General features: G+C 43.4%; 1 protein-coding gene across 1 annotated transcript; it reads right to left on the minus strand.

Annotated features, from left to right (window-relative positions):
- Nucleotides 1-11,074: 11,074 nt before the first annotated feature.
- On the minus strand, nucleotides 11,075-20,677 carry LOC309717996 (C-reactive protein-like; the record flags this gene model as incomplete). The annotated part of the gene is given in 4 exon segments (XM_082552936.1): nucleotides 11,075-11,505; nucleotides 11,507-11,610; nucleotides 11,708-11,890; nucleotides 20,663-20,677. Coding segments are annotated over 4 exon segments (408 nt in total). The 3' UTR covers nucleotides 11,075-11,399.
- Nucleotides 20,678-24,416: the final 3,739 nt, after the last annotated feature.

The following is a 24,416-nucleotide window of genomic DNA, read 5'->3' on the forward strand; positions in this document are numbered from 1 at the left end:
CTGGGTCCTCCAGGGCCTTTTCCAGTTCCTCCATTTCCTTTTTGTGACAGATGGGTGCATTAGTGGCCGTTCTGAACCCGGCTCTCTTCCACTGAGCCAGTTCCACATGAGCTGCTCCAAACGCATATGCTGAGTCAGTGTAGATGTTCACTCTCATGTTTTTAGCCAACCTCAGGGCTCGAGTTAGGGCTATCACTTCAGCTCTCTGGGCCGACTGTTGTCCCTCAATTTTTCCTGCTTCTTTCACCTGAAACTCAGTTCCTACTCTACAGACTACTGCATAGCCCGCTTTCAATCCTTCTTCATCTCTGTGGCAGCATCCATCTGTGAACCAATCCTCAGCTCCAAGTATGGGCTCTGCCTTTAGGTCTTCCCTGATTTTTCCTTCAACCTGGGCTTTCTTAATACAGTCATGTGGTTCTCCTGACCCCATTAGGTCTGCCATATTTATTCCTTCATATGTGAATATCAAATTTGGCGCCTCTAAAATTTTGCTCAATCTTTGTTGCGTCAGTGGAGTCATTGTGAATACCTGTGAGTTCACATAGGCCACTACACTGTGTGTGGTAAGCACTTTCAGTGGGTGTTCCCTCACTATGTGTGCTGTTTTCTGAATTATCTTTGCTACTCCTGCTGCGTGTTGTGTGCATGTGGGATGCCTTGCTTCTGTTGAATTTAATCTTATGCTGACATACATAAGTACATCCCTACCTCCCCCTTTTTTCTGAAACAACACACCATTCACAACTCCCTTTGTTTCTGAAACATCAAGATAAAATGCCTCATCATAGTTAGGTGTGGCCAGATCTGTGGCTCTTGACAAATCCTGTTTTAGCGAAATGAACGCTGTCTCTGTGTCCGGCGTCCAAGGCAATTCAGCCTTCAGATTTCGAACACCAACTTTCTTGATCAGGTCCCTTAAAGGGGCAGTTTTACCCGCATAGTTCGGAATGAACTGCCTGCTGTAACCTGTCAAGCCAAGAAAGGAAAGCAATTCCTTCACAGTTCTTGGTTTTGGATGTGTCAGAATTTGGTCTCTGTGTGTGTTCATTAACCCCACTGATCTGTGTGCGATCACCCGGCCCAGGAATGTTACCTCTGGCCGGACCAACTGCAGTTTTTCTTTACTCACTTTGAAGCCACACTCCGCCAATCTGTTCAACACCACGAGCGATGCTGCCGTACAGGCCGCTGCTGACGGGGCTGCAATAAGAAGATCATCAACATACTGTATTAATGTACAGCCCTCTGGCAGTTGACATGGGGACAATGCCTCTTTCAACACCTGATTGAAAATTCCTGGTGAGAGTGCAAAGCCTTGTGGTAGGCGTGTGTACCTAAATTTCCGGCCTCTGTATGTGAAAGAGAAAATGTCTCTGAGTGACTCGTGCAGTGGGAGACAAAAGATGCATTCGCTAGGTCAATACATGTGAACCACTTTTGGTCCCCAGTAATTTCGGTCAGAGCTGTGTAGGGATTTGGTACAGGCACAGTGTCAGTCCTCAGTATGGCATTTATTGCTCTCAAATCATGTGCCATACGGTACTTCCCTGTCCCATGTTTTTCCACTGGCAAAATAGGTGTGTTCCAAAATGACCATGAGGGCTCAAGCACTCCTGCTTTCCACAGCCCTTCAGTGGTTTCAGCTATACCTTCTTCTGCTTCAGTTTTGTGCTTATATTGTGGTCTGTTAATTGGTATGTCAGACTTCAGCTGGAACAGGACAGGCGAACAGTTAGCTAAACCTACATCTGTGGGCCCTGCGGACCACAAAGTATCAGGCAATTTTGAGAGCTCAGCTACTGCATCAGGATGATCCATTCTTTCCCTGCCATGCATTCTGGAGATTTCTTTATGTTCTAAGATCACTGCATCGTTGGACAAACAAGTTATGCGATATATTTTACATTTTGGTGCATACCAGACATTTGGAATTTGGGTGCTTTGCCAGCATGCGTTGTCCAGCGCCCGCTTGACCATCGGTCCCAGATCTCTTGGCCCATGACCCTCGTGGACCGCCAATGTAATGTGAGGGGCTGAATCCTCTCCCACATTGTACCAAGGCAGTTGTTCATCAGTAAATTTCACAGCCGCGGCCACACCTTCTGGTCCAACATAAATGTTATGTGTTTGCACATTCCACGTCTGTCCCTCAAGATCAGACTGGAACTGTTCCCGATAGATATCGTTATCTTCCCTATCATAAAAGAGTGTAACGTGGAAAGGATCTCGCGGCGGGGAATAGACGGCCAGGCTCATCATCCAGGGTCTCCACAGCTGATAATGTCTCAAAATGCCTTCTTCCACCAGCCTCCCCCAGTAGATTTCGGCAGTGGGTTATTCAGAGTTCTGGACTAGATATTGAGTCTTTGAAGGTGCTCCCAGTTTCACAAGCAGGTCCCTGCCCATGAGATTTTCCAGGCACCTGTGAGGACACCACATATTGGTGCTTCAAAGTCTGTTTTCCCAGCTGTGTCAATGCTGGATCTGTCAATGGCAGTGTCATTGGAATCCCGGAAAAGCCTACCACATTAACTGTGTGACAGGAGAGTGTTGCACTGTCTGGTGTGTCTTTCAGTGTTGAGTATGTTGCTCCAGTACCCACTAGGAAGGGCAATTCAGTGCCTTCCACGGTCATTGACAGCATGGGTTCTGCCGTCCCCACGCTGTTCAGTTTCTCCGGGCTCCATCAGTATTGCTCCCCCTCCCAGCCCCAGTCAGCTACTGGGTACTGGGCGGCTGGTGCTGCATTCGGGTTTGGAGCTTGATGTGCTCCCCTGTAAGCAGCTCTTTGTCTTGGGCCTCCTCGTGCCTGGGGTTGATAGCCTCGCCTCTGATAATTTCGCTGCGATACAGGGCATTCTCGGGACCAATGTCCTTCTGCTCCACAGCTGTAACAGCCAGTCCAAGACACATTGTTAGGATTCCCTGGATTCCGAGTCCTTTGTCCTCCCCTCACGGATCCACCACGCCCTCTCTGCGGTCCACCGGTCCCCCAATTCCCTACTGGTTGACGCTGCCTTGGTGCATTGGCGGGCCAACGGTCATCAGGGTAGAGACCCGGATCCTGATCTGGCAAGTCAGGCACAGGATCGGGCTGAGGCCTTGCCACCATTATTTTCCTTGCGCTCTCTTTATCCTCTTTCTTTCTGTCTCCTGCTTTGTTTTTTGCTTCTGCCAGCTGCAACTTAACCAGCCACGCCTGGACTTCCTCCAACTCTTTCTTTTGTTTGTTTGCCAAATCCTGTTCCTGCTGAAGTCTGTGGGTCACATGTCTATCCCACTGCACCGAGTCTGCAACGGCAAAATCTGGGTTCTTTTCCAAGTCAACTGCAACCTGGTTGGGCAGCCCTGCCAGCACTGCCGAACGAAACCACGCTCTACTTTCACCCTCCTTCCCCGGATGTATTCCTGTTCCTAACAACCATTGTTCCTTTGCTTTAGCTAAACACTCTCTGGGTGTGTTTTTGGGATCCCAAATAATTTTTGGAATGGCTCCAGAGTTAGGAGTTGGGTACTTCTCCCGGACTGCATCTGCTAAGTCATTCTGCACCTCATGATATTGCAGGTCATTTGCATATCTGGTTGTTTGAGCTATCTGCTCTACATCTGCTAACCCACCACCCAGCCTACAACGTCCGGCCAAAGCGCGAAAATCGCCCAGCGCTAATTCTTCTCCTTCCCAATGTTCTCCCTTGGTTATTGGTGGAAGTTGTTTAACCAATGCTTCCAAATCTCTCACCTTATAGGCGCGATAAACTGGTTCGTTCTTTGGACCTGCTATTAGAGGCAGATATAAACCAGGGTCAGGAGCTCCTTGTTCAAAACTCACTTTTCTACTCTTCCTCAACTTTCCTTTTCCCTTTGAGCTCTTAAATATGGGCCGTCTCTGTGCTTGGTCTCTCTTCACACTTCTTTTCCTCAAAATTAGGCTTGTACTTGGTTGGGGTTCAGCTCCTCCACCTTCGTCCTCCTCATCGTCTTCTTCTTCTGATGACGTCGCACGGTCTTCATTCTCCTCTTCTGGCCCTCCCTGCATTACTCTCTGCTTTATAACCTCCAATGCCGTTAATGCCTCTATGGACGCACGTAGGGCCTCATGCATTTGTCCATACACTTCTCCTTCAGTTTTTAACACCAAGCTCAGAGCTATTTTATCACCCAGCCCTTTCTGTTGGGATGTAATAAGTTTGCTTACCTCAACCTCCATCGCTTGGCACTCTTTCTCTGCTGATTTTAATACTCCAGGGGAAGCCAAACGAATAGCTTTCTTAAGCTGTTCAAGCTGATCCTTCAGAGGTTTGCATCCCCTTTTCCCACTAAGTGTCGCACCCGAGCTGTCAGCCATTCTCTGAAACACAGACTTACCTCTTCCAATGGCGTTGGTCGACTCCACCTTCTAGGTCTAGGTCACCCAGACACGCTTAACTTTCGGTTTCAGTCTTCGTCTCGCTGTTCTCGCAACCACTGGCTCCTCTTCCCCTGCTCGGTGACACACAAAGTTTAACCCAGCACTTTAGACGCTGTCCTCGCGTTCTCAAGCGTTGACACTCAATCAAAATTATTCGCCCTCACAGTGTTAATATATGACACCAGCAACCCTTATGCGCAACGCGCTCACCTCCGTATACTTACCTCTCCAATAGTTCCTCGGATTAGTGTTTTTTCGTTTTTTCATTTATTTTAAACCCATTAACGGCGCTGCGCGTCCCTTATATACTTTACAGCAACACACCCTCAAGGGTCCCTCAACTTGTCCCGTACTAATAAATCTAAAACCAAGAAATCACCTTTATGTCATTATGTCAAAGCTTTCTCCATTTTGCACAGCCTGCCACATGTTTAACAAAAAATCGCTGCCCGAGAAGGCTCCCACATATCAAGGTGGTCGTTCTCACAAATTTCCAGCAGACCCTCAAATAAACAAAAACAACGACCCAGGCAGGCTTCCAGTTCAGCCTCCTCAATTTCTATGCACACCGAAAACTCATGGGGAGATTCTTCTGTCTCCCCGTGTCCTACACAATTCACCTCCAAATGATCCCCTACAATTGAAATTTCAGTGTGGAATGACGCAGAGATTAACATTCCCTTTTTTTATTTACTATATGTAACCTGAATTTTCTCTCTCTTATCAAATAACAAAGGTTATCTTTAAAATTTGTTATTGAACTACTAATTAAGTTGCTTTTTATGGTATCAGTGGTAAACTACCCCTAAAAAGTCCACTTTATTGCGTGTTCATTGAGTTACTTCTATTAAGGCTATTTAACAAGTTCAATTTACACATACTCATTAATCTGTCACGCTTATTAGTGGCTCATGGTTGCTTAAAGCCTATGTCTGACTTGACCACAGAGTTAGAGCATCATTCAATCCTCTCAGGATGACCACTCCACTTACTCTGCATCCAGTCAGCTCATGAATTAACAACACTTGCAGACTGTAACCCTTTTATTTTTTGTTTATGCCTTCAAATCCACCTTAAATCTTCTTACCTAAACGTTGGTTTTAAACACAAACAATTCTTATATTCTATTTTGAAACGCTGTCACCATTCATATATTTACAATGTTATTATATACTAAGCCAGCATTTTAATCGCAGACATTTATCCACATTTGCAAACAATAATTATCGAGCTGAATAACACACAAAACCGAAAGCATAATCCTCTCATGCGCTCTGCATCAGCTGCCTCATTTGCATGCACACACACTCTTCATCTAAGAATAGCTGCAGGCAGTCAGTGCATTGCTGACTCGACCCACAGAGATCTCTCACACCAAATTTTCTTATTCTATATTACAACGACGTCTTATATTTACAACCACTGTCAGATCTGTCAGCTTTAGCGCCTACACAATTTCGACAAATTTAAAATAACCGCCCCGCGGATAAACTCCCTGAGTTTTTTGCGACCAATTAACCAGTATCAAGACTTTAACTGTTTCTGGCCTCATCTCTAAAATCCCTAACTCAATTTAAAAGCGTCAACCAACCCAAACTTTTTTGAAGTTTTAGGTTAAAGTTACACGCCCGAAGTCCACTTCTGCTGGCCAAAAAAGCGCAGATACCGTTCCAAACGGTAAGGAGACTCTAACTCCTAGCTATTTTGGAGGTTCCCAAGTTCTCCCCGGTTGCCAACCGTACTAACCCTATTCGCCGATAGGTCAGGGCCAAGCGTCCTTGGCCGGGAGGGAGCGTTACCTCCGAGAACTGCGCTTCCTAGAACCCCCACGGTTCCGTTCTAAAATAATTTATAATACTTTGAAACAACAATCAACACCCAAAACAAGTGTATAACTGAGGCAGATGCAACCTAGTGGTCAATTTGACCGCTCAGGTCCACTCTTATGACCAAATTTGGACTCTAACCAACAAAATAACCAATTCCCTACCAAACTACTTGAGACTCTAACTCAATTTCTTTGGGACTTCAACCCAGTATTTAAACTTTTCTTATCAGACTCTTAACTACTTTCATTTCTTCTTAGCAGAACTCTAACTGCATCAACTCATGAGATTTTCATCAAAATCAAAACAGACATCCACCAGTAACTTCAGTGAGTAGACTTAAATTTTATCATGTCCAATTTGGCACACTTTGGAAATAATTCAACAGGTAGTGCCTTACCTTTTGGATAAGCCGGCTTATGCCCACTCACTTCAACCACTGGAATTCATGTCTGCCCGTCTGACCACCTCGGACCACCGCTCACACCTCCACTTTTCTCCCTTACTCAACCACCGGACGAAGCCCCCAAATGTTAGGATTCAAAAATTGAGAAAGGGTACAAGAGGTGATCGAAAAATAACCACACTGGTCCGGCCGGGTGAAGTCAAACGAAGATTTTAATTCGCACGTGGGAAGATCACTGGACACAGCAATTGATCTTCGACTTACTAAGGCACAAACAATTATTTTATAACATCAGGGTTTGTTTACTGACGCCCCTTCATGCGTCACCGGTACATTTTATACATAGATCAGATCAACACCAGAATGACTTTTCACCTAGAAAATCATCTTCTATTTTCATGGCTTGGTACTTTCCGTTCTTATCTTAAAATGAATTGTTCCTCTTTCTTGCCGAGACACCAAGAAACGGTTCCTCTTTTACCGAGACAATTTTGCAGTTACAGCCAGACATCACTAACCTCTCCTCTAAATAAATCTAACTAAAAGTGTGTGTGTCACGACCTCACTCAGCCTCGATGTCACCTCTCGCACTTCTGACCTTTTACCAGACCAGAGGCTCACTGAGACTATGTGTATGTCTTCTACTAAATAAATGTTTTAACCAAGAACCTCTACTAAAACCTTAATACAAGAATATGAACATATAAAAGATAATAAAATAAACTGATATAAGTGTTTTGTAAGCATGTATTGCAATTCCTTCTATGTTCTAGTTTTCCCTCAGCATGGATCACCTAGACACTCTCACTAGATGAAGCTCAAAACCATTAATGAACCTGAACATCAACTCAAATAAGCACAGATATGCAATATGTATAAAATAGTTATAACTGCACCTGAAATACAAAGTTAACATCATCATAAACATCTTAAGGCCATCTTAAAGCTATCTGTTACATTGTTAAAGCAATGATCATACTGCAGATTATATTATGCTGGTCAAATACTTTTCTGTTCATCCCCACACTGTCTACAAAAAAACTGCATCTACAAATTTTGGAACATTTTCAGAATGTTCCTTTCATTATAAGATTCAGGGAATCTGGGGAAATCTGTCAGAGCAAGAGATAAGCCTAAAATTCAGTACTGGTTGCCTGTGATGATCAGGCAACACTGCATTAAAAACAGCTATGATTCTGTCAAGGAAATCACTGCACGGGCTCAGGAACATTTCCAGAAATCATTTACTGTGAACACAGTTCACTGTGCCATCCACAAACGCAGGTCAAAGATCTGTCATCCGAAGAAGAAGCCATATGCGAACATGATCAAGAAATGCCATTGTCTTCACTAAGCTAAAGCAAATTTAAAATGGACTCAAGCAAAGCGGAAAAGTGTTCTGTGGTCAGATGGCTCTGATGGTTTGAGGGTGCATTAGTGCCTGTGGAACTGGCGGCTTGCACATCTGGAAAGGTCCCATCAGTGTTAAAAATGCACTGCTGCCATCAAATTCAAAATGAGCAAATATGCTTTTCTTAAAATTGTACATTTTTCAGTTGAAAGATTTGATGTTTTCTGTGTTTGCTTGTGAATAAAATATGGGCTTATGACATTTCCAAATCATTGCATTCTGTTTTTATTTACATTTTACACAGTATCCCATTTTTTTATTCTTTATTTTTGGGAATTGGATTTGTAAGATTTCAAACCTTTTTTGAGATTGTACCGTACTAATGTCCCTCTAATGCTAAAATATTTTGCAAAAGAAAAAAAATATTTTGGTAAAGGTTTGGTAAGGTTCAGTTATATCTGCACACTGGGCATTTAAAATAAAAATTCAAACAAAAAGACTTTTTTTTTTGTTTTGCTGTTTTTCCTGTGGACTTGTGCTGCAATCTGCTGATTTCAGTGGAAATATAGACATGACTTTTATTTTTATTGCACAAAAGGACAAGAGCACAATGGTAAAATACAAACTGTGTCCAGGACAGAAACAACTGCATTAAGCTGCTAACAGAACGTTGGATCTTTGGATGTCTTTGCACAGACAGCATGCTAACATAAAGCTATCCATGAACCCAGAGTGATGTTAAAGCGTATGTTGACTTCTGCCCAGCAGTCAGAACCTGAACTTCAACGGGTAATAAACGCAGTGATGAGCACTCAGGCTTGTTGCTGTTTGTGTTTTTGCATTTCAATCTGCACTTTGAAGACTCTTGGGGTTGCTCAGCTTTCATAAAAAACTAAAAGAAAGACCTTTATCCTCAGGGATTTGCGTCACTGTGGAATAGTAGCCTAAGGTTTATGTTGGTAACAGGAAATAATAAGACAATGTGTTTCAGGTAATTTATAGAGTAAAGCAACATGTACTGTAACTAATGACTTTCACTGGCAAGTAAGTGAAGTACTGCAATACTTTTATGGGTACTGTGTGATATATTACCTTTTTGAGTAACATTCCCAACACTGGGTAAGGCCTCATAGTATCACATCTGTTGTGTAAAAGTGCTTTTGAAATCACAGACTACACAGACAAATGTCTTTAATTTTGTAAAGTTAAAAATATTCTAAACTAAGATTCATGTGAAATATGCCTCTGCATACTTAGCCTGATTATTAATTTATATTTAGTTTAGATTTGAGTGTTGAGCCTTGAATGCTTTTCTGCATTTTTATGAAGAATAGATGGTAAAAACTGTGATGTTCTTTCTTTGTTTTGTCCTGTTTCACATGGTTTCTCTCAGAGAAATCCAAGGCTTTGCAGACATTCAACATTCAGAAAAGGGTCTTAAGAAGTATTCACTGAACTCTTATTAAAACCCAAATAAACACAGTGCTCAAAGAAGGATCTACTTAAGTTTTTTTTCCACTTCACAGTTTCAATATTTCTGCTTTCCCTGAACTATTAAATTTTAAGGTCTTCAGGTTCAATAAAAAGAAAAAAAATATATATTTTTAAAAAGCAGTGTTGTTTAAAATAAATTTTGCCATATGCTATCTTCACATTTATTTGTTTTTCATGCAAGCAAACTGTGTAAGCTTCAGGATTGCATTAAAGACTTACATTTTCAGCGCAGCATGAGGTGCACTCACTGTGGCCGAGCACATCAGTGGAGCAAATGGTACTTCAAGCAAAAAGTGTTTCCCATTGTCTGGAGGATTGGACCTTTAGAAATTCTCATCTCCCTCACTCTGTTGAGGTAAAAGTTGCCCTCCATTACATCAGGAAGCAGCTAGCCTATCACAAGGGGCTTTTCTGAGTTTTCACACAGCACATATATTTAATTGATTCAGCACAAATGTCAAAAGTGAAGTGTTTAAAGTGAGCAGGGTTACTGCTGCAGCTCCAGTCTTGCAGCCTAATTTATTGTGGAAGCCCCTGGAGGTTTGCAAGTAGGCTACAGCATCACCAGTGCCATGGTTTGAGGAAATGTTGCAATTCCTTCAGAAAACGAGCTCAACCTGGGCAAAACAATGTGATGATGAATAACTCGATGTTTTGGTTAATTCCAAGCGCATGTTGAAGGTGGTACAAACCTGCAAGCTTCTGTGTCTGTAACTGGGTGAATCCTCTTTAAAAATATTACAAGAATGCGTTTTGCAACAATAACCACTCTAGGAGATTTATTGTGATTTAAAGTGGATATTTCCACTTTACCTGCTATCTTTTCTTGGTAAGCTCTGCCAAGGAGTTACTCAAAGACAGAAATCACTAAAGTTTTTGGTCTTCTATAAAGTAATACCAAGCATTCATATCTAAAAAAAAAAAAAGGCTTAAAAATACGGTCATTAAAGTTGAATTAAGAAGCCATAAAAAGAGGAGAAATATAGAATAATTACAAGCTGCTCAGTTTAATATCCAGGCATTGAACTAAGTAACACTAGTTCTGATATGAACCATTAAATCATAGAGCATTAGATGGATTAATGGTTTTAAAAATGTAGGTGGAAAATTGAATGTAGTTTTGTGACTGTCTATGTGACATAGAGGAAATTCTTTTAAAGCACTGATATTCTGCCTTTCCTCGGGTTTTGTCCTAATTTGATCCTAATGTGAGCTGTGCAGTTTTACAGTGAATAAATCAACATGACTTCACGAGCACACTCGTGCAGGAGTCCAAGTATTCCTCCTATCCTGCCTTCAAGGGCTACAATCATAAAGATAATATAAAGCAGAATTTACTCACATTTAGATGAATATGTAGAGATGAGCTCCACAAGGAGAGCCAAGAGCTGACTCAGTCTTCATAAACATGGATGATAACACATAAAGGGGAACTGAATTATGTTCAGAGGTCAAAAAGTCCAGGGAACCCTTGCTTTATACTACAGTGTTATAAATGGTTTGTCAGTATAGTCATAAAGGACACTGGACACAAGACTGCAGTTCAAAATGATTGTTTTTAATGAACTATGAAGAAGAACATTAGAGAAATAAAATGACACATGATCACACATCGTAATGCTTCGCTGCACCAAGACAATCTGGCAGAAAACACAGGGAAGAGTATTTATACTGAGGAAACTATTTATTATTATTGATGACAGGAGCTGGTGTAAAAGAGAAACCCCAAACTATTATACACATACAAAGCAATTAATTAACATGTTTTTCTTTAAATTGATTATTCTGATTAAGCATGAGATTGTTTTTTTCATAGAAATGAAACTGATTAATGACATTACCCTACCCAAAGACCAGCTGCAGATGTTTTCAAGCTTCTTCTGAATGACTTGATTTATTTATAGTGTAACTTTATTCACAAGTCAGCTTATTTTCTACTAGCACTCTGCCTGTGGCCTCGAACTCTAGCGCCCTCCAGTTTATCATATTCCCAGGAGTGAAGTTCAGATCTTCTAAGCTGGATCTCACAAGGGGAAAGGTCATAGTTCCACATGCGGACATCAGACATCATCCCAACAAAACACTGATTGATGTCAAATCCCCCGCCATGGGAATCCTGCTCCTGTATAAATTGCAGAGAGTTAGGATGAGTTCTCACAGAAATATATTCATACAATAAATAAATTCTCCAGAATACCCAGAAAGTATGAATTTACCTATCCTATGATAACAACTGGATCAGTGATGACCAATCCCCCAATGAATTTCTTTATTGAGGGCTTTCCGTTAAGCCACAGCTGCACCAGTTCAGATTCGGAATCCCAAGTGGTGCAAATAGTTCGTCTTGTAATCGGAAGTTTGCTGATTTGAGCCCCGACTCGGACAGTCTCGGTTGTTGTGTCCTTGCGCAAGACACTTCACCTACTGCCTACTGGTGTTGGCCAGAGGGGCCGATGGCGCGATATGGCACCCTCGCTTCTGTCAGTCTGCCCCAGGGCAGCTGTGGCTACAACTGTAGCTTGCCTCCACCAGTGTGTGAATGTGAGAGTGAATGAATTGTGGAATTGTAAAGCGCTTTGAGGGTCCCGAAAAGCGCTATATAAATGCAATCCATTATTATTATTTTCATGGCCCCATTAGCCATTCAGTATATAAATATAAATTGAACTATTATTTAATACAAGATTTAATGATGTACAGCATGTGCAAAACTCTTGATCCACCCTTTTATTTTTTGCTAGGAAAACATGTCCAGCAATTTGCTGAAGCATGCGAGGGCAAAAACACAGTTTATACAACCAGATGATCATACCAAACTACACTTAATATGACCACACAGCCTGAACTCCCTGAGACAAGCTTTCTTTTCCAAGTAGCTTTAGTAGTAGTTGCTCTTCTTATTTCCTTCGTACTTATTCTGGGTGGGTCTTTTTAAAAGTCAACCATGTTATTAAATAACCTAATTATTAAAGTGTGTCTGTGAAGGTTCTCAGTCATCCAGGTCATCGTAGTCTTAGGACCTTGGAAAGAAAAGCGTCTGGACTTCTTTGAGTTGCTTGAAGACATTTCAACTTTTTTTCGGGAAGCTTCTTCAGTTCTAAGGTCAAATGGTGGAGAGTCCCAGATTTAAACCCAGTGGGAGTTTCCCCCCAAAGAGGGACAAAGGACCCCCTGATGATCCTCTACCTAATCACATGAGCCAAAGTGTGAAAGTGGGTGTGGGTCACAATCAGCCAGGGTTTTGGGTGAGCTCATTGTGAAACCTGGCCCCACCCTATCATGTGATTTCCTGAGGTCAGATGGCCCAGGATGTGAGTGGGTGTTAAGGTGTCTGGGAAGGGATCTCAAAACTGGATTATAGATGGCAGAGAGTTGGTGTCTTAAGCCACCGACTCTGTTCAAAGATGGTCGTTCACAGGGGACATAGATAGCTTCTTTCACTCCTCTTTCAAACCATCTGTCCTCTCTGTCCAAAATGTGAACATTGGCATCCTTGAAAGAGTGACCTTTGTCCTTTAGATGCAGATGGACAGCTGAGGCTTGTTCCGTGGAGGTGGCTCTTCTATGTTGTGCCATGCGCTTGTGAAGTGGCTGTTTGGTCTCTCCGATGTGGAGGTCTGGGCATTCCTCGCTGCACTGTACAGCATATACCATGTTGTTAAGTTTGTGTTTAGGGTTTTTTTGTCTTTCGGGTGAACCAGTTTCTGTCTGAGTGTGTTGCTGGGTCTGAAGTACACTGGGATGTCATGCTTGGAGAGAACCCTCCTGAGTTTTTCTGATACACCAGCTACATAGGGGATGACAATGTTGTTGCGTCTGACTTTCTTATCCTCCCTCGCTGGTGTCTGATCTTCTTTTCTGTGCATCTTTGCTGACTTTATAAACGCCCAATTAGGATAACCGCATGTTTTAAGTGCTTCCTTTACATGTGTGTTCCTTCTTTTTCCCTTCAGGCTTAGAGGGAACATGTTCCCTCTAGCCTTCCTATATATGCATATCCTATATATACATATATAAATATATATATAAATATATATATACATATATATTTATATATGTATAAGGGGTGCAACAATGCACAAAATTCACGGTTCGGTTCGGTTCGATACTTTGGTGTCACGGTTCAATATTTTTTCGATACAAAAAATGTTCATGCCTTTTTAATTTGTCATTTATTAAAATTATAATATCAGTATCTGTATCACTAGCTTGTAAATAAATCTAAAGATGGACTAGAAAGGACCCTGAGTTGTTGCTACATTTTAAACTAAACTAAATAGTTTATATGTTCATGTGAGAGCGTCCTGTTTTGTTGAAAATGTAATAGAGAAGAAAAAGAGAAAAAAGAAAAGAAAAAAAAATTATAAATATATATTTTAACTCAAAAGTACAGTTTTTAAATTTAATGTTGCTGAAACAACAAAATAATAAAACATAAATAAATCTATCTGATTGAGGAATCACTCATCTTTGGAAAAGAGAGTTTATTACAGAGAAATGGCTCTTTCCAAAATAAAAGCTATACTATACGCTTCTTCTGGGCTATATTCTCAGCAGCATATTGAACATATCAGGTCCCCATAAGGAGAATCATGTGCTAACGGCTGTCTAAATGACTCGGGTAAAATTTGTAGCATCCGTGCTTGTTGTTTTTGTCTGCTTCCACTTGTCTTTGCACTAGGATGATGTCGGCATAAATGTGCAGTCATATTCGTTATGTTCCCACTAGTGCTGTCAGCGTTAATCTCGTTAAAATGACATTAATGCCATAACGCGGCAAATCTCCATTAACGAGTTACCGCGGATCGCCCCGTGTGTGGGGCTGGACACGGCGTCAACACGTTAACGAGCTAACTGCGCTAACGCACTAGTTCCCACCAATGTAATTGAGATTGCGTAGCACATCCAACATACTGTTTTACTTTTGTCCATGACGTGCTTACCATCAGGGTCATGCTTCACATGAAAACCAAGATAGTTCCAAACGCCAGATCTGAATGAGGGTGGTGGAGGTTCAATTTCGGGTAGCGTTGAGGCAGTTGCCATGTTGCAACGAGCTTAGCATCTGTCTTGCTAGCTTGCGCTGCGCTCAGTGGATCTGCACTCGACAGTGCAGCCTAGGCAGAGTAGTCGAACACAGATTCACTGAGTGCTCAACACAGACAGCATCGTCAGAAGAAAAGTTGATAAAAATAAATAAGAAAATGTGTATTGTTCGATACATATGCGTACCGAACCGAAAGCACTGTATCGAACGGTTCAATATCGATACGAGTATCGTTGCACCCCTAATATATAAAAAAACACCCAGCACGCCCCTGCGGGCGGTTTATCCTTCAAGCTTGGGTCCTCTACCAGAGGCCTGGGAGCTTGAGGGTCCTGCGCAGTATCTTAGCTGTTCCCAGGACTGCGCTCTTCTGGACAGAGATCTCCGATGTCGTTCCCGGGATCTGCTGGAGCCACTCGCCTAGCTTGGGAGTCACCGCACCTAGTGCTCCGATTACCACGGGGACCACCATTACCTTCACCCTCCACATCCTCTCGAGCTCTTCTCTGAGCCCTTGGTATTTCTCCAGCTTCTCGTGTTCCTTCTTCCTGATATTGCTGTCATTCGGAACCGCTACATCGATCACTACGGCCGTCTGCTTCTGTTTGTCTACCACCACTATGTCCGGTTGGTTAGCCACCACCATTTTGTCCGTCTGTATCTGGAAGTCCCACAGGATCTTAGCTCGGTCATTCTCCACCACCCTTGGGGGCATCTCCCATTTTGACCTCGGGACTTCCAGGTTATACTCGACACAGATGTTCCTGTACACTATGCCGGCCACTTGGTTATGGCGTTCCATGTATGCCTTGCCTGCTAGCATCTTGCACCCTGCTGTTATGTGCTGGATTGTCTCTGGGGCATCTTTACACAGCCTGCACCTGGGGTCTTGCCTGGTGTGATAGACCCCAGCCTCTATGGATCTTGTGCTCAGAGCTTGTTCTTGTGCTGCCATGATTAGTGCCTCTGTGCTGTCTTTCAGTCTAGCTTTGTCCAGCCACTGGTAGGATTTCTGGATATCAGCCACCTCCTCTATCTGCCGGTGGTACATACCGTGCAGGGGCCTGTCCTTCCATGATGGTTCCTCGTCTCCCTCCTCTTTCTTGGGTTTCTGCTGCCTGAGGTATTCACTGAGCACTCGGTCAGTTGGGGCCATCTTCCCAATGTATTCTTGGATGTTCGTTGTCTCATCCTGGACTGTGGTGCTGACACTCACCAGTCCCCGGCCCCCTTCCTTCCGCTTAGCGTACAGCCTCAGGGTGCTGGACTTGGGGTGAAACCCTCCATGCATGGTAAGGAGCTTTCTTGTCTTTATGTCAGTGGCTTCTATCTCCTCCTTTGGCCAGCCTATTACCCCAGCAGGGTACCTGATCACGGGCAGGGCGTACGTGTTGATGGCCCAGATCTTGTTCTTACCATTCAGCTGACTCCTCAGGACTTGCCTGACCCTCTGCAGGTACTTGGTGGTTGCAGTTTTTCTAGCGGCCTCTTCATGGTTCCCATTCGCCTGCGGGATCCCCAGGTACTTGTAACTGTCCTCTATGTCTGCAATGTTGCCTTCTGGTAGTTCAATCCCCTCAGTTCTGACGACCTTCCCTCTCTTTGTTACCATCCGACTACACTTCTCCAGTCCGAACGACATTCCAATGTCATTGCTGTATAGCCTGGTAGTGTGGATCAGTGAATCGATGTCTCGTTCACTCTTGGCATACAGCTTGATGTCATCCATGTACAGGAGGTGGCTGACAACTGCTCCGTTCCGTAGTCGGTATCCGTAGCCAGTCTTGTTAATGATCTCACTGAGGGGGTTCAGGCCTATGCAGAACAGCAGTGGGGACAGAGCATCTCCTTGGTAGATCCCGCACTTGATGGTGACTTGTGCTATGGGCTTGGAGATGGCCTCTAGTGTTGTGCGCCACATCCCCATTGAGTTCCTGATGAAGGCTCTTAGGGTCCCATTGATCTTGTACAATTCTAGGCATTCCAGTATCCAGCTGTGGGGCATTGAGTCATAGGCCTTCTTGTAATCAATCCAGGCAGTGCACAGGTTGGTCAGTCTGGTCTTGCAGTCTCGGCTGACTGTTCTGTCTACCAGTAGCTGGTGTTTTGCGCCTCTGGTATTCTTGCCAATTCCTTTCTGTGTCCCGCTCATGTATTGACCCATGTGCCTGTTCATCTTAGCCGATATGATGCCTGACAGGAGCTTCCATGTAGTACTGAGGCAGGTTATTGGTCGGTAGTTGGAGGGGACCGGTCCCTTCTTGGGGTCCTTGGGGATCAGGACCGTCCAACCATTAGCCATTCCGGGTGTCTCTCGTTAACTAGCAGCTGGTTCATTTGTGCTGCCAGACGCTCGTGGAGTGCAGTCAGCTTCTTTAGCCAGTAGGCGTGAACCATGTCAGGCCCTGGTGCTGTCCAACTCTTCATACTGGAGACCCTTTCTTGGATATCTGCCACTGTGATGGTTACTGGACCCTGTTCAGGGAGGTCGCTGTGGTCTGCCCTCAGATCCGCTAGCCACTGAGCATTGCCGTTATGGGTTGCGTCCTTCTCCCATATGCTCTTCCAGTATTGCTCCGTCTCCAGCCTTGGTGGTGCTGTTCTCTTATTGTTCCCTTGCCACTACGAGTACACCTTTGCTGGTTCTGTGGAGAACAGCTGGTTTATTCTCCTGCCTTCTATCTCTCTGGTGTACCTCCTCAAGCGGCTGGCCAAGGCTATGAGTCTTTGCTTGGCAGTTTCCAAGGCCTCAGGTATGGACAGCTTGCTGTATTTCTTAGGCACCTTCTTTGCCACACCTTTCTGCAACTCCGTTAGTTGGCTAACCTCCCTCCGTGCCACTTTGATCTTGCCCTCTAGCCTCCTTCTCCATGGAGGGTACTGCCCCTTGTCGCTGTTCAACTTGTAGCCAAGCATCTCACTGATCACTGTTGCCGTATTGTAGATCAGCTTGTTAGTGTCGGTAATCGTGGTTGTAGGTATTGCCCGTAGTGCTGCATTAACATCATCTAGCAGACCTTCTGAGGGTACTTCACGTAATCTTGGTAACCGGCTACGGGGGATCCAGGTTTCAAGCTTGGCCATGATCCTATTTTTCAGGTCAGTTTCTCTCGCACTCAACGATCCTTCTCCTATCGCACTTGGGGCTATGTACCCAATCTCGGGTGGGGGCGATGATATCTCCCCCCTGACCTGGCGTCCTGACTCCTCCTTGCCGTAGCATTTGTGTTGTACCTCGTCAATCTCTAGGTGTGAGAGCAGTCCCTTCTTTCGAATGTTGGAACACTGAGCTACTAGTTGTTTTGCCGTCATTGTGGATGTTGGGTATCGAAGAATCCATAGGTCCCTCATCCTATTCATGTAGCCCCTTCCACCGGGGTTACTTGCGTAGTAGCATTCCAACAACACCCTGTTTTCGTCTCTTGCCCACCGATGCCTTCTTGTTCCAGTAGCCCACTTTTCGTCAGGGTGCCCTGGTTCCTCAACACCTGACGCGGATCCGGGCGACGTCCGAGCCGGCATGCCTTCATATTTATCTGTCTCGCTCATGTCTGCGGTAGGCTTGCTTAGCATAGGGGGTCTAGCCTTAGGACCCTTACTAGATACAGACGCCCCAGGCAGGAATCGACGAACTTGCGATCCTCTATATATATACACTATATATATATATATATATATATAAAAAACACCCAGCACGCCCCTGCGGGCGGTTTATCCTTCAAGCTCGGGTCCTCTACCAGAGGCCTGGGAGCTTGAGGGTCCTGCGCAGTATCTTAGCTGTTCCCAGGACTGCGCTCTTCTGGACAGAGATCTCCGATGTTATTCCCGGGATCTGCTGGAGCCACTCGCCTAGCTTGGGAGTCACCGCACCTAGTGCTCCGATTACCACGGGGACCACCATTACCTTCACCCTCCACATCCTCTCGAGCTCTTCTCTGAGCCCTTGGTATTTCTCCAGCTTCTCGTGTTCCTTCTTCCTGATATTGCTGTCATTCGGAACCGCTACATCGATCACTAACTATATATATATATAACACCCCCCCCCCACAATTGTGGCCTGTGGAATGTTGGTCCACTCCACTTCAATGGCTGTGTGAGGTTGTTGGATATTCGTGGGAACTGGTACACGCTGTCGTATACGCCGGTCAAGCACAACCCGAACATGCTCAATGGGTGACATGTCCGGTGAGTATGCTGGCCATGCAAGAACTGGGACATTCTCAGCTGCCATCTGCCCTGAACAATGTGAACCATGATTCATCCGTGAAGCGCACACCTCTCCAACGTGCCAGACGCCATCGAATGTGAGCATTTGCCCACACAAGTCTGTTACGGCGACGAGCTGGAGTCAGGTCAAGACCCCGATGAGGACGATGAGCATGCAGTTGAGCGTCCCTGAGACGGTTTCTGACAGTTTGTGCAGAAATTGTTTGGTTGTGCAAACCAATTGTTCCAGCAGCTGTCTGGGTGGCTGGTCTCAGACGATCTTGGAGGTGAACCTGCTGGATGTGGAGGTCCTGGGCTGGTGTGGTTACACGAGGTCTGCGGTTGTGAGGCCGGTTGGATGTGCTGCCATGTTCTCTGAAACGCCTGTGGAGACGGCTTATGGTTGAGAAATGAACATTCAATGCACGGGCGACAGATCTGGTTGACATTCCTGCTGTCAGCATGCCAATTGCACGCTCCCTCATTGCTTGTGGCATCTGTGGCATTTTGCTGTAGACAAAACTGCACATTCCAGGGTGGCCTTTTGTTGTGGGCAGTCTGAGGTACACCTGTGAACTACTCATGATGTCAGATCAGCATCCTGATGTGGCACACCTGTGAGGTGGGATGGATTATCTCAATATAGCAGATGTGCCCACTACCACACATTTGGACTGATTTGTGACCACTGTTTGGGAGGGATGGTTATATTGTGTATCTGGAATGAATTTTAGGTCTCTACGTCCATCCCATGGGGAATGGGAGCAGTAACAAAGGTGTTGCGTTTATATTTTTGTTGAGTGTATATATATTAGGGGTGCAACGATACTCGTATCGATATTGAACCGTTCGATACAGTGCTTTCGGTTCGGTACGCATATGTATCGAACAATACAAAATTTTTAATTTATTTTATCAACTTTCCTTCTGACGATGCTGTCTGTGTTTAGCGCTCAGTGGATCTGCACTCGACAGTGCAGCCTAGGCGGAGCAGTCGAGTGCAGATTCACTGAGCGCAGGGCAAGCTGCACTCGACAGTGCAGCCTAGGCGGAGTAGTCGAGTGCAGATTCACTGAGCGCAGGGCAAGCTAGCGAGACAGAAGTTAAGCTCTCCTTGCAAAATGGCAAATTGAACCTCCCCCACCCTCATTCATATCTGGCGTTTGGAACTATTTTGGTTTTCATGTGACGTATGACCCTGAAGGTAAGCGCGTCATGGACTAGCTAGTGAGTTAGCGCAGTTAGCTCGTTAACGTGTTGACGCCGTGTCCAGCCCCACGCACGGGGCGATCCGTGGTAGCTCGTTAACGGGGATTTGCCGTGTTGTGGCGTTAACGTCATTTCAACGAGATTTACGCTGACAGCACTAGTGGGAACACAACGAATATGACTGCACATTTACTCCGACATCATCCTGGTGCAAAGACAAGTGGAAGCCGACCAAAACAACAAGCACGCATGCTACAAACTTTACCCGAGTCATTTAGACAGCCGTTAGCACATGATTCTCCTTATGGGGACCTGATATGTTCAATATGCTGCTGAGAATATAGCCCAGAAGAAGCGTATAGTATAGCTTTTATTTTGGAAAGAGCCATTTCTCTGTAATAAACTCTCTTTTCCAAAGATGAGGGATTCCTCAATCAGATACAGGGCTCGCAAAATTTTTCCAGTCGGGCTACCAAAATCTCTCTCTGCCCTGCCCGTCGGGCTATCGCAGGAAGGAAAATTATATGTCAATGCTTTTGCATTCTTTCAGAAATGTAGCTGGGTAATTATGTCATTGGCATCGGTGAGCCACTGTCAATATGTGACTAAAACCAGCTGAATTTGCGCTTGTTTTTTGCTTTCACTTTCCAATCGCGCGAACTGTGTATAGAGAGCGACAGTACTGATTGATGAGTGACGATCATTTGCGCACCAATTCCTCTGACATCGTCTTATCAATCGTTAGCTTACTATGCAAACATGACAAGTGAAATCTCCGGCAGCTTAAACATGTGAGAGGTTGATCGCGCAGAGGATCGCTGAGCATTATGTGAGTGCGTGTGTAAAAGCAGCAGGATATATATTTTAGTTCTGCTGAGCCAAATAAGACAGGTCAGGGTGAAGAAGTGACAGCCAAAGAAAAGCTTACCACAAAAAGGAAAAGTTATGACAAATCAGACTATAAGGCAAAAAGAAAGTGCAGCTTTATGGTTTCATGGACAAAAGAATTTCTGTGGCTGCAATATGACGAGCTAAATAACCAGGGCTGCACATAAGTGGTCCACAGGTGCGCATTCGCTGTCAAAATAAAAAATGTGCACAAGATAAGAAGTTGCAACGCGTGTTTGCGTGCATAAGATTTTCAGGAGGAGGACAGACATTTGTTTAGAACTCTTAAAGATGTCGAAGAAGCTCCTTTAAGCAATTACTTTGGTGTTCCTCCACCTCCAAAGAAATGTCAGAAGGAGTCCGAACCACAAAAGAAGCACGTATTCTCAGAAAAGTAGTTGCAGGATGTGAGCTGGCTTCAAACAAATGATGAACGCACAGAGATGTGGTGCGGAATGTGCCGTGAAAATTTAATAAATGACAAATTAAAAAGGCATGAACATTTTTTTTTGTATCGAAAAAATATCGAACCGTGACACCAAAGTATCGAACCGAACCGTGAATTTTGTGTATCGTTGCACCAACTAATATATATATATATATATATATATATATATATATATATATATATATATATATATATATATACACACACAATTCAGAAGGAAAACAAAGTACAGCCACCTTAACACTCTGGCTCTTTTCCATTAGACAAAAAGCCTTTGTCAAGATCAACAATGAACTGTAATTTTGAGTTCATGCCTTCACAGCTTCCCCATTCTAGCTGGAATCGATGTGCAATTCAGTTGGAGCATTCATGATTACACCATGTCTTGGTAAATAACAGTGTGCAACATGTTTTTCACTGGTTTACTGTAAATGTGACCATTTTAAGAAGAATGAACTTTAAAGGTCAGGACTGTGCTGGTGTTAAAAATATTGTCTCTTTATTTTAGAAAATGTTTAAATGGAGTTGCTGAGAGTGGATGAGAGGAATTAGGTTGATCAGTAATTCTAAATTGCCCATAGGTGTAAATAGTTGCCTGTTTCTCTGTGTTAGCCCTGCAACAGACTGGCGATCTGTTCAGGGTGTACCCTGCCTCTCACCCAGTGGTAGCTGGGATTGGCTCCAGCCCCTCCTGGTGACCCTGATGAGGATAAGGAGAAGAAAATGGATGAATGGACAGTGTGAGAGAAAGTTAAAATAAAAATTCAAATGATAAAAATTCAATAATGTGGGTGATAAAACTCATAATAATAAAACAAGGAAATAAATCAGCGTATATGCAATTTAAAAAAAGATAAACACACCCTTGCATCATTAAATTGAGGCAATAAGGACTACAAGCAGACCCACTAAAAGGTAATTTGGCTGAAGTCCTAGTCATATGGGACGTCAAAATAAAACAGACTACAGCAGCTTACAAAGTGTTTCTTTTTAAAATCCATGTGCAAACCAAGACACTGGGAAAGCTACATGTAACTGTCAGTGGTGTTAGATGCCTCAATCTGCTAAAGGATGCAATATATTAGAGATGGAAGAGATAGAGAAGAAATAGGGGAGGCATGATTAGATAACTATCACCAGCTGCGCCGGCCAGCCTCCCCTGGCATTACTCATGAACCCACTGCACCTCTCCTGCAGCTGATCCACAGACCACACCCCACCATCATAATATGGTACTTTAATTTAATGCCACCTTTTCAACAAATGCAACCAAAGTTTAGGATCGTGCTCCAGTCCTCTGGTTTTTCATGCTGCAGTTATCTGATCTTTTCGTTAGTCAGAAGTCCAGAATTTCTTTATTTAACTAGCATTGATGAGAGTGAGAAGCTCTTTTGTGAGCATCCTTTTTTGTAAACGTGTGCATTTTGATATGCGAGACAGTATTTCCTGATTTCTTTCTTTTTTCCTTTACGGTCTTTTTACTTACCCTTTTCCCGTTAGACTTAAATTAAATAAGGGTTGATTACTTGTGATAAGCAGCTGTCGGTGGTCTGATAAAATCATTGCTCTTGATTAGCTGAAATGGCTTGTCTAAGCACAACATCAAGGGCCTATTTGTACTGTCACATCCAAATATTACACCATGTCTTCAGAGGACATCTGTGATGTGTCTGTCATGGAGAACAGAATCATGAACTGGAGGGATGAACCCTGGAGAGGGATCAGACTGAAATGACAAGGCAGAGCACACTGAACTCAGCAGGGAAAGACTCCCCAAGTTTCACCTCCAGACAGGATGAGACGTAGTTGGCAGGCAAGAAATGGAGCAAAACTTTTGAATCAGTTTGAGGAACATTTTGACGTTTTTTACGCTCAGGTATGAAGCTGGTTTTAGATATAATCGTGAATATAAAATGCTGTACTATTTTAATATTGTGTTACTACTGAAAGGAAATGAGTACTATTGTTCTTTGTTTCCCTTCTTAACAAGAGAGTGCAGAACAACAGGTGTAACTGGTCCTCAGGTATTCATACATTGAAGCATCTTTGTATATATCTGTGCCCAAGACATTGCTACTGTTTAGAATATGCAATATATCAAACTACTACAATACTACTCTTTCATAATTTATAACTTCATAAAAAAGTTCCATATTTTTCTAAAGCAATTGTAGTCTGCATCAAATTTTAATGGCTTCATCTATTGCTCATGCTCTACCTCCATCAAGTTTCAGGAAATTTAGCTAAGCATTTTTCCCCCAATCTTATCTTGCTGAAAGACAAAGAGAAAGATAAACATACAAAAACAGAAGAAAATGACTTTTCTGTGACGGTTCTGGGAATCGACTCTGTATTTGTAAAACATTTGTTATTAACAAGATTTAAATGCAAAATGGGTGTTCTTATCAGTTTCTCAACACAAGAGGGAATGTTTCATTCTCATAAATGTTATCACAAAGTAAAAAAAGACTCTAATACTACAGAGGTAGCAGTAGGAGGTGTGGTATTTTATCAACAAGAACCATACTATCATAATGAAAATAACAGATAAATAATAATAACTAGCTAAGCCAAAGGCTGCATTTTGAATTAGGCCTCAGTGAGGCCTGGCATCTGTGAGAGAGGATGACAAATAAAGAATGAGGAAGGGAAGAGCAAGAACGAACATATATGCCAGCATTTATATGCCTATGATGGGAAGAGGAGTGTTTCAAGTGTGAACCTGCTTTTCAACTTCATATGAAACAATGTGAATAAACAACTGTCAACAATATAGTGTGACATAACAGACATAAAGAGGAAATGGCACGAGATGTAAGTTATTCTCTGAGAAGTTTGTTAAAACAGCATTTGTATGGTGCAGCAGAGGACAACACTAAGCAGTGACCTGCATAAAGAGCCTTAGGCAACTGTCAGAGTGTCAGACTTTACCTTGTAACCACTGAGCTGCTGTGCAGAAATTTGGCAATGAAAAACATAAAATGTAACAGCCTGTCAGTAAAACCACAAGCCATGATGGTGATGAAACGGTGAACAAAATATTAATTATACCTATTATCTTGATGGTAATATTCCTTCATATAAGGGAATCATGATTTCACTACACACAATAGTTTTATTTTCCCTCTGT

Source organism: Aulonocara stuartgranti (assembly GCF_965226115.1).
Source record: "Aulonocara stuartgranti genome assembly, chromosome: 11".
NCBI classification, from domain to species: Eukaryota; Metazoa; Chordata; class Actinopteri; order Cichliformes; family Cichlidae; genus Aulonocara; species Aulonocara stuartgranti.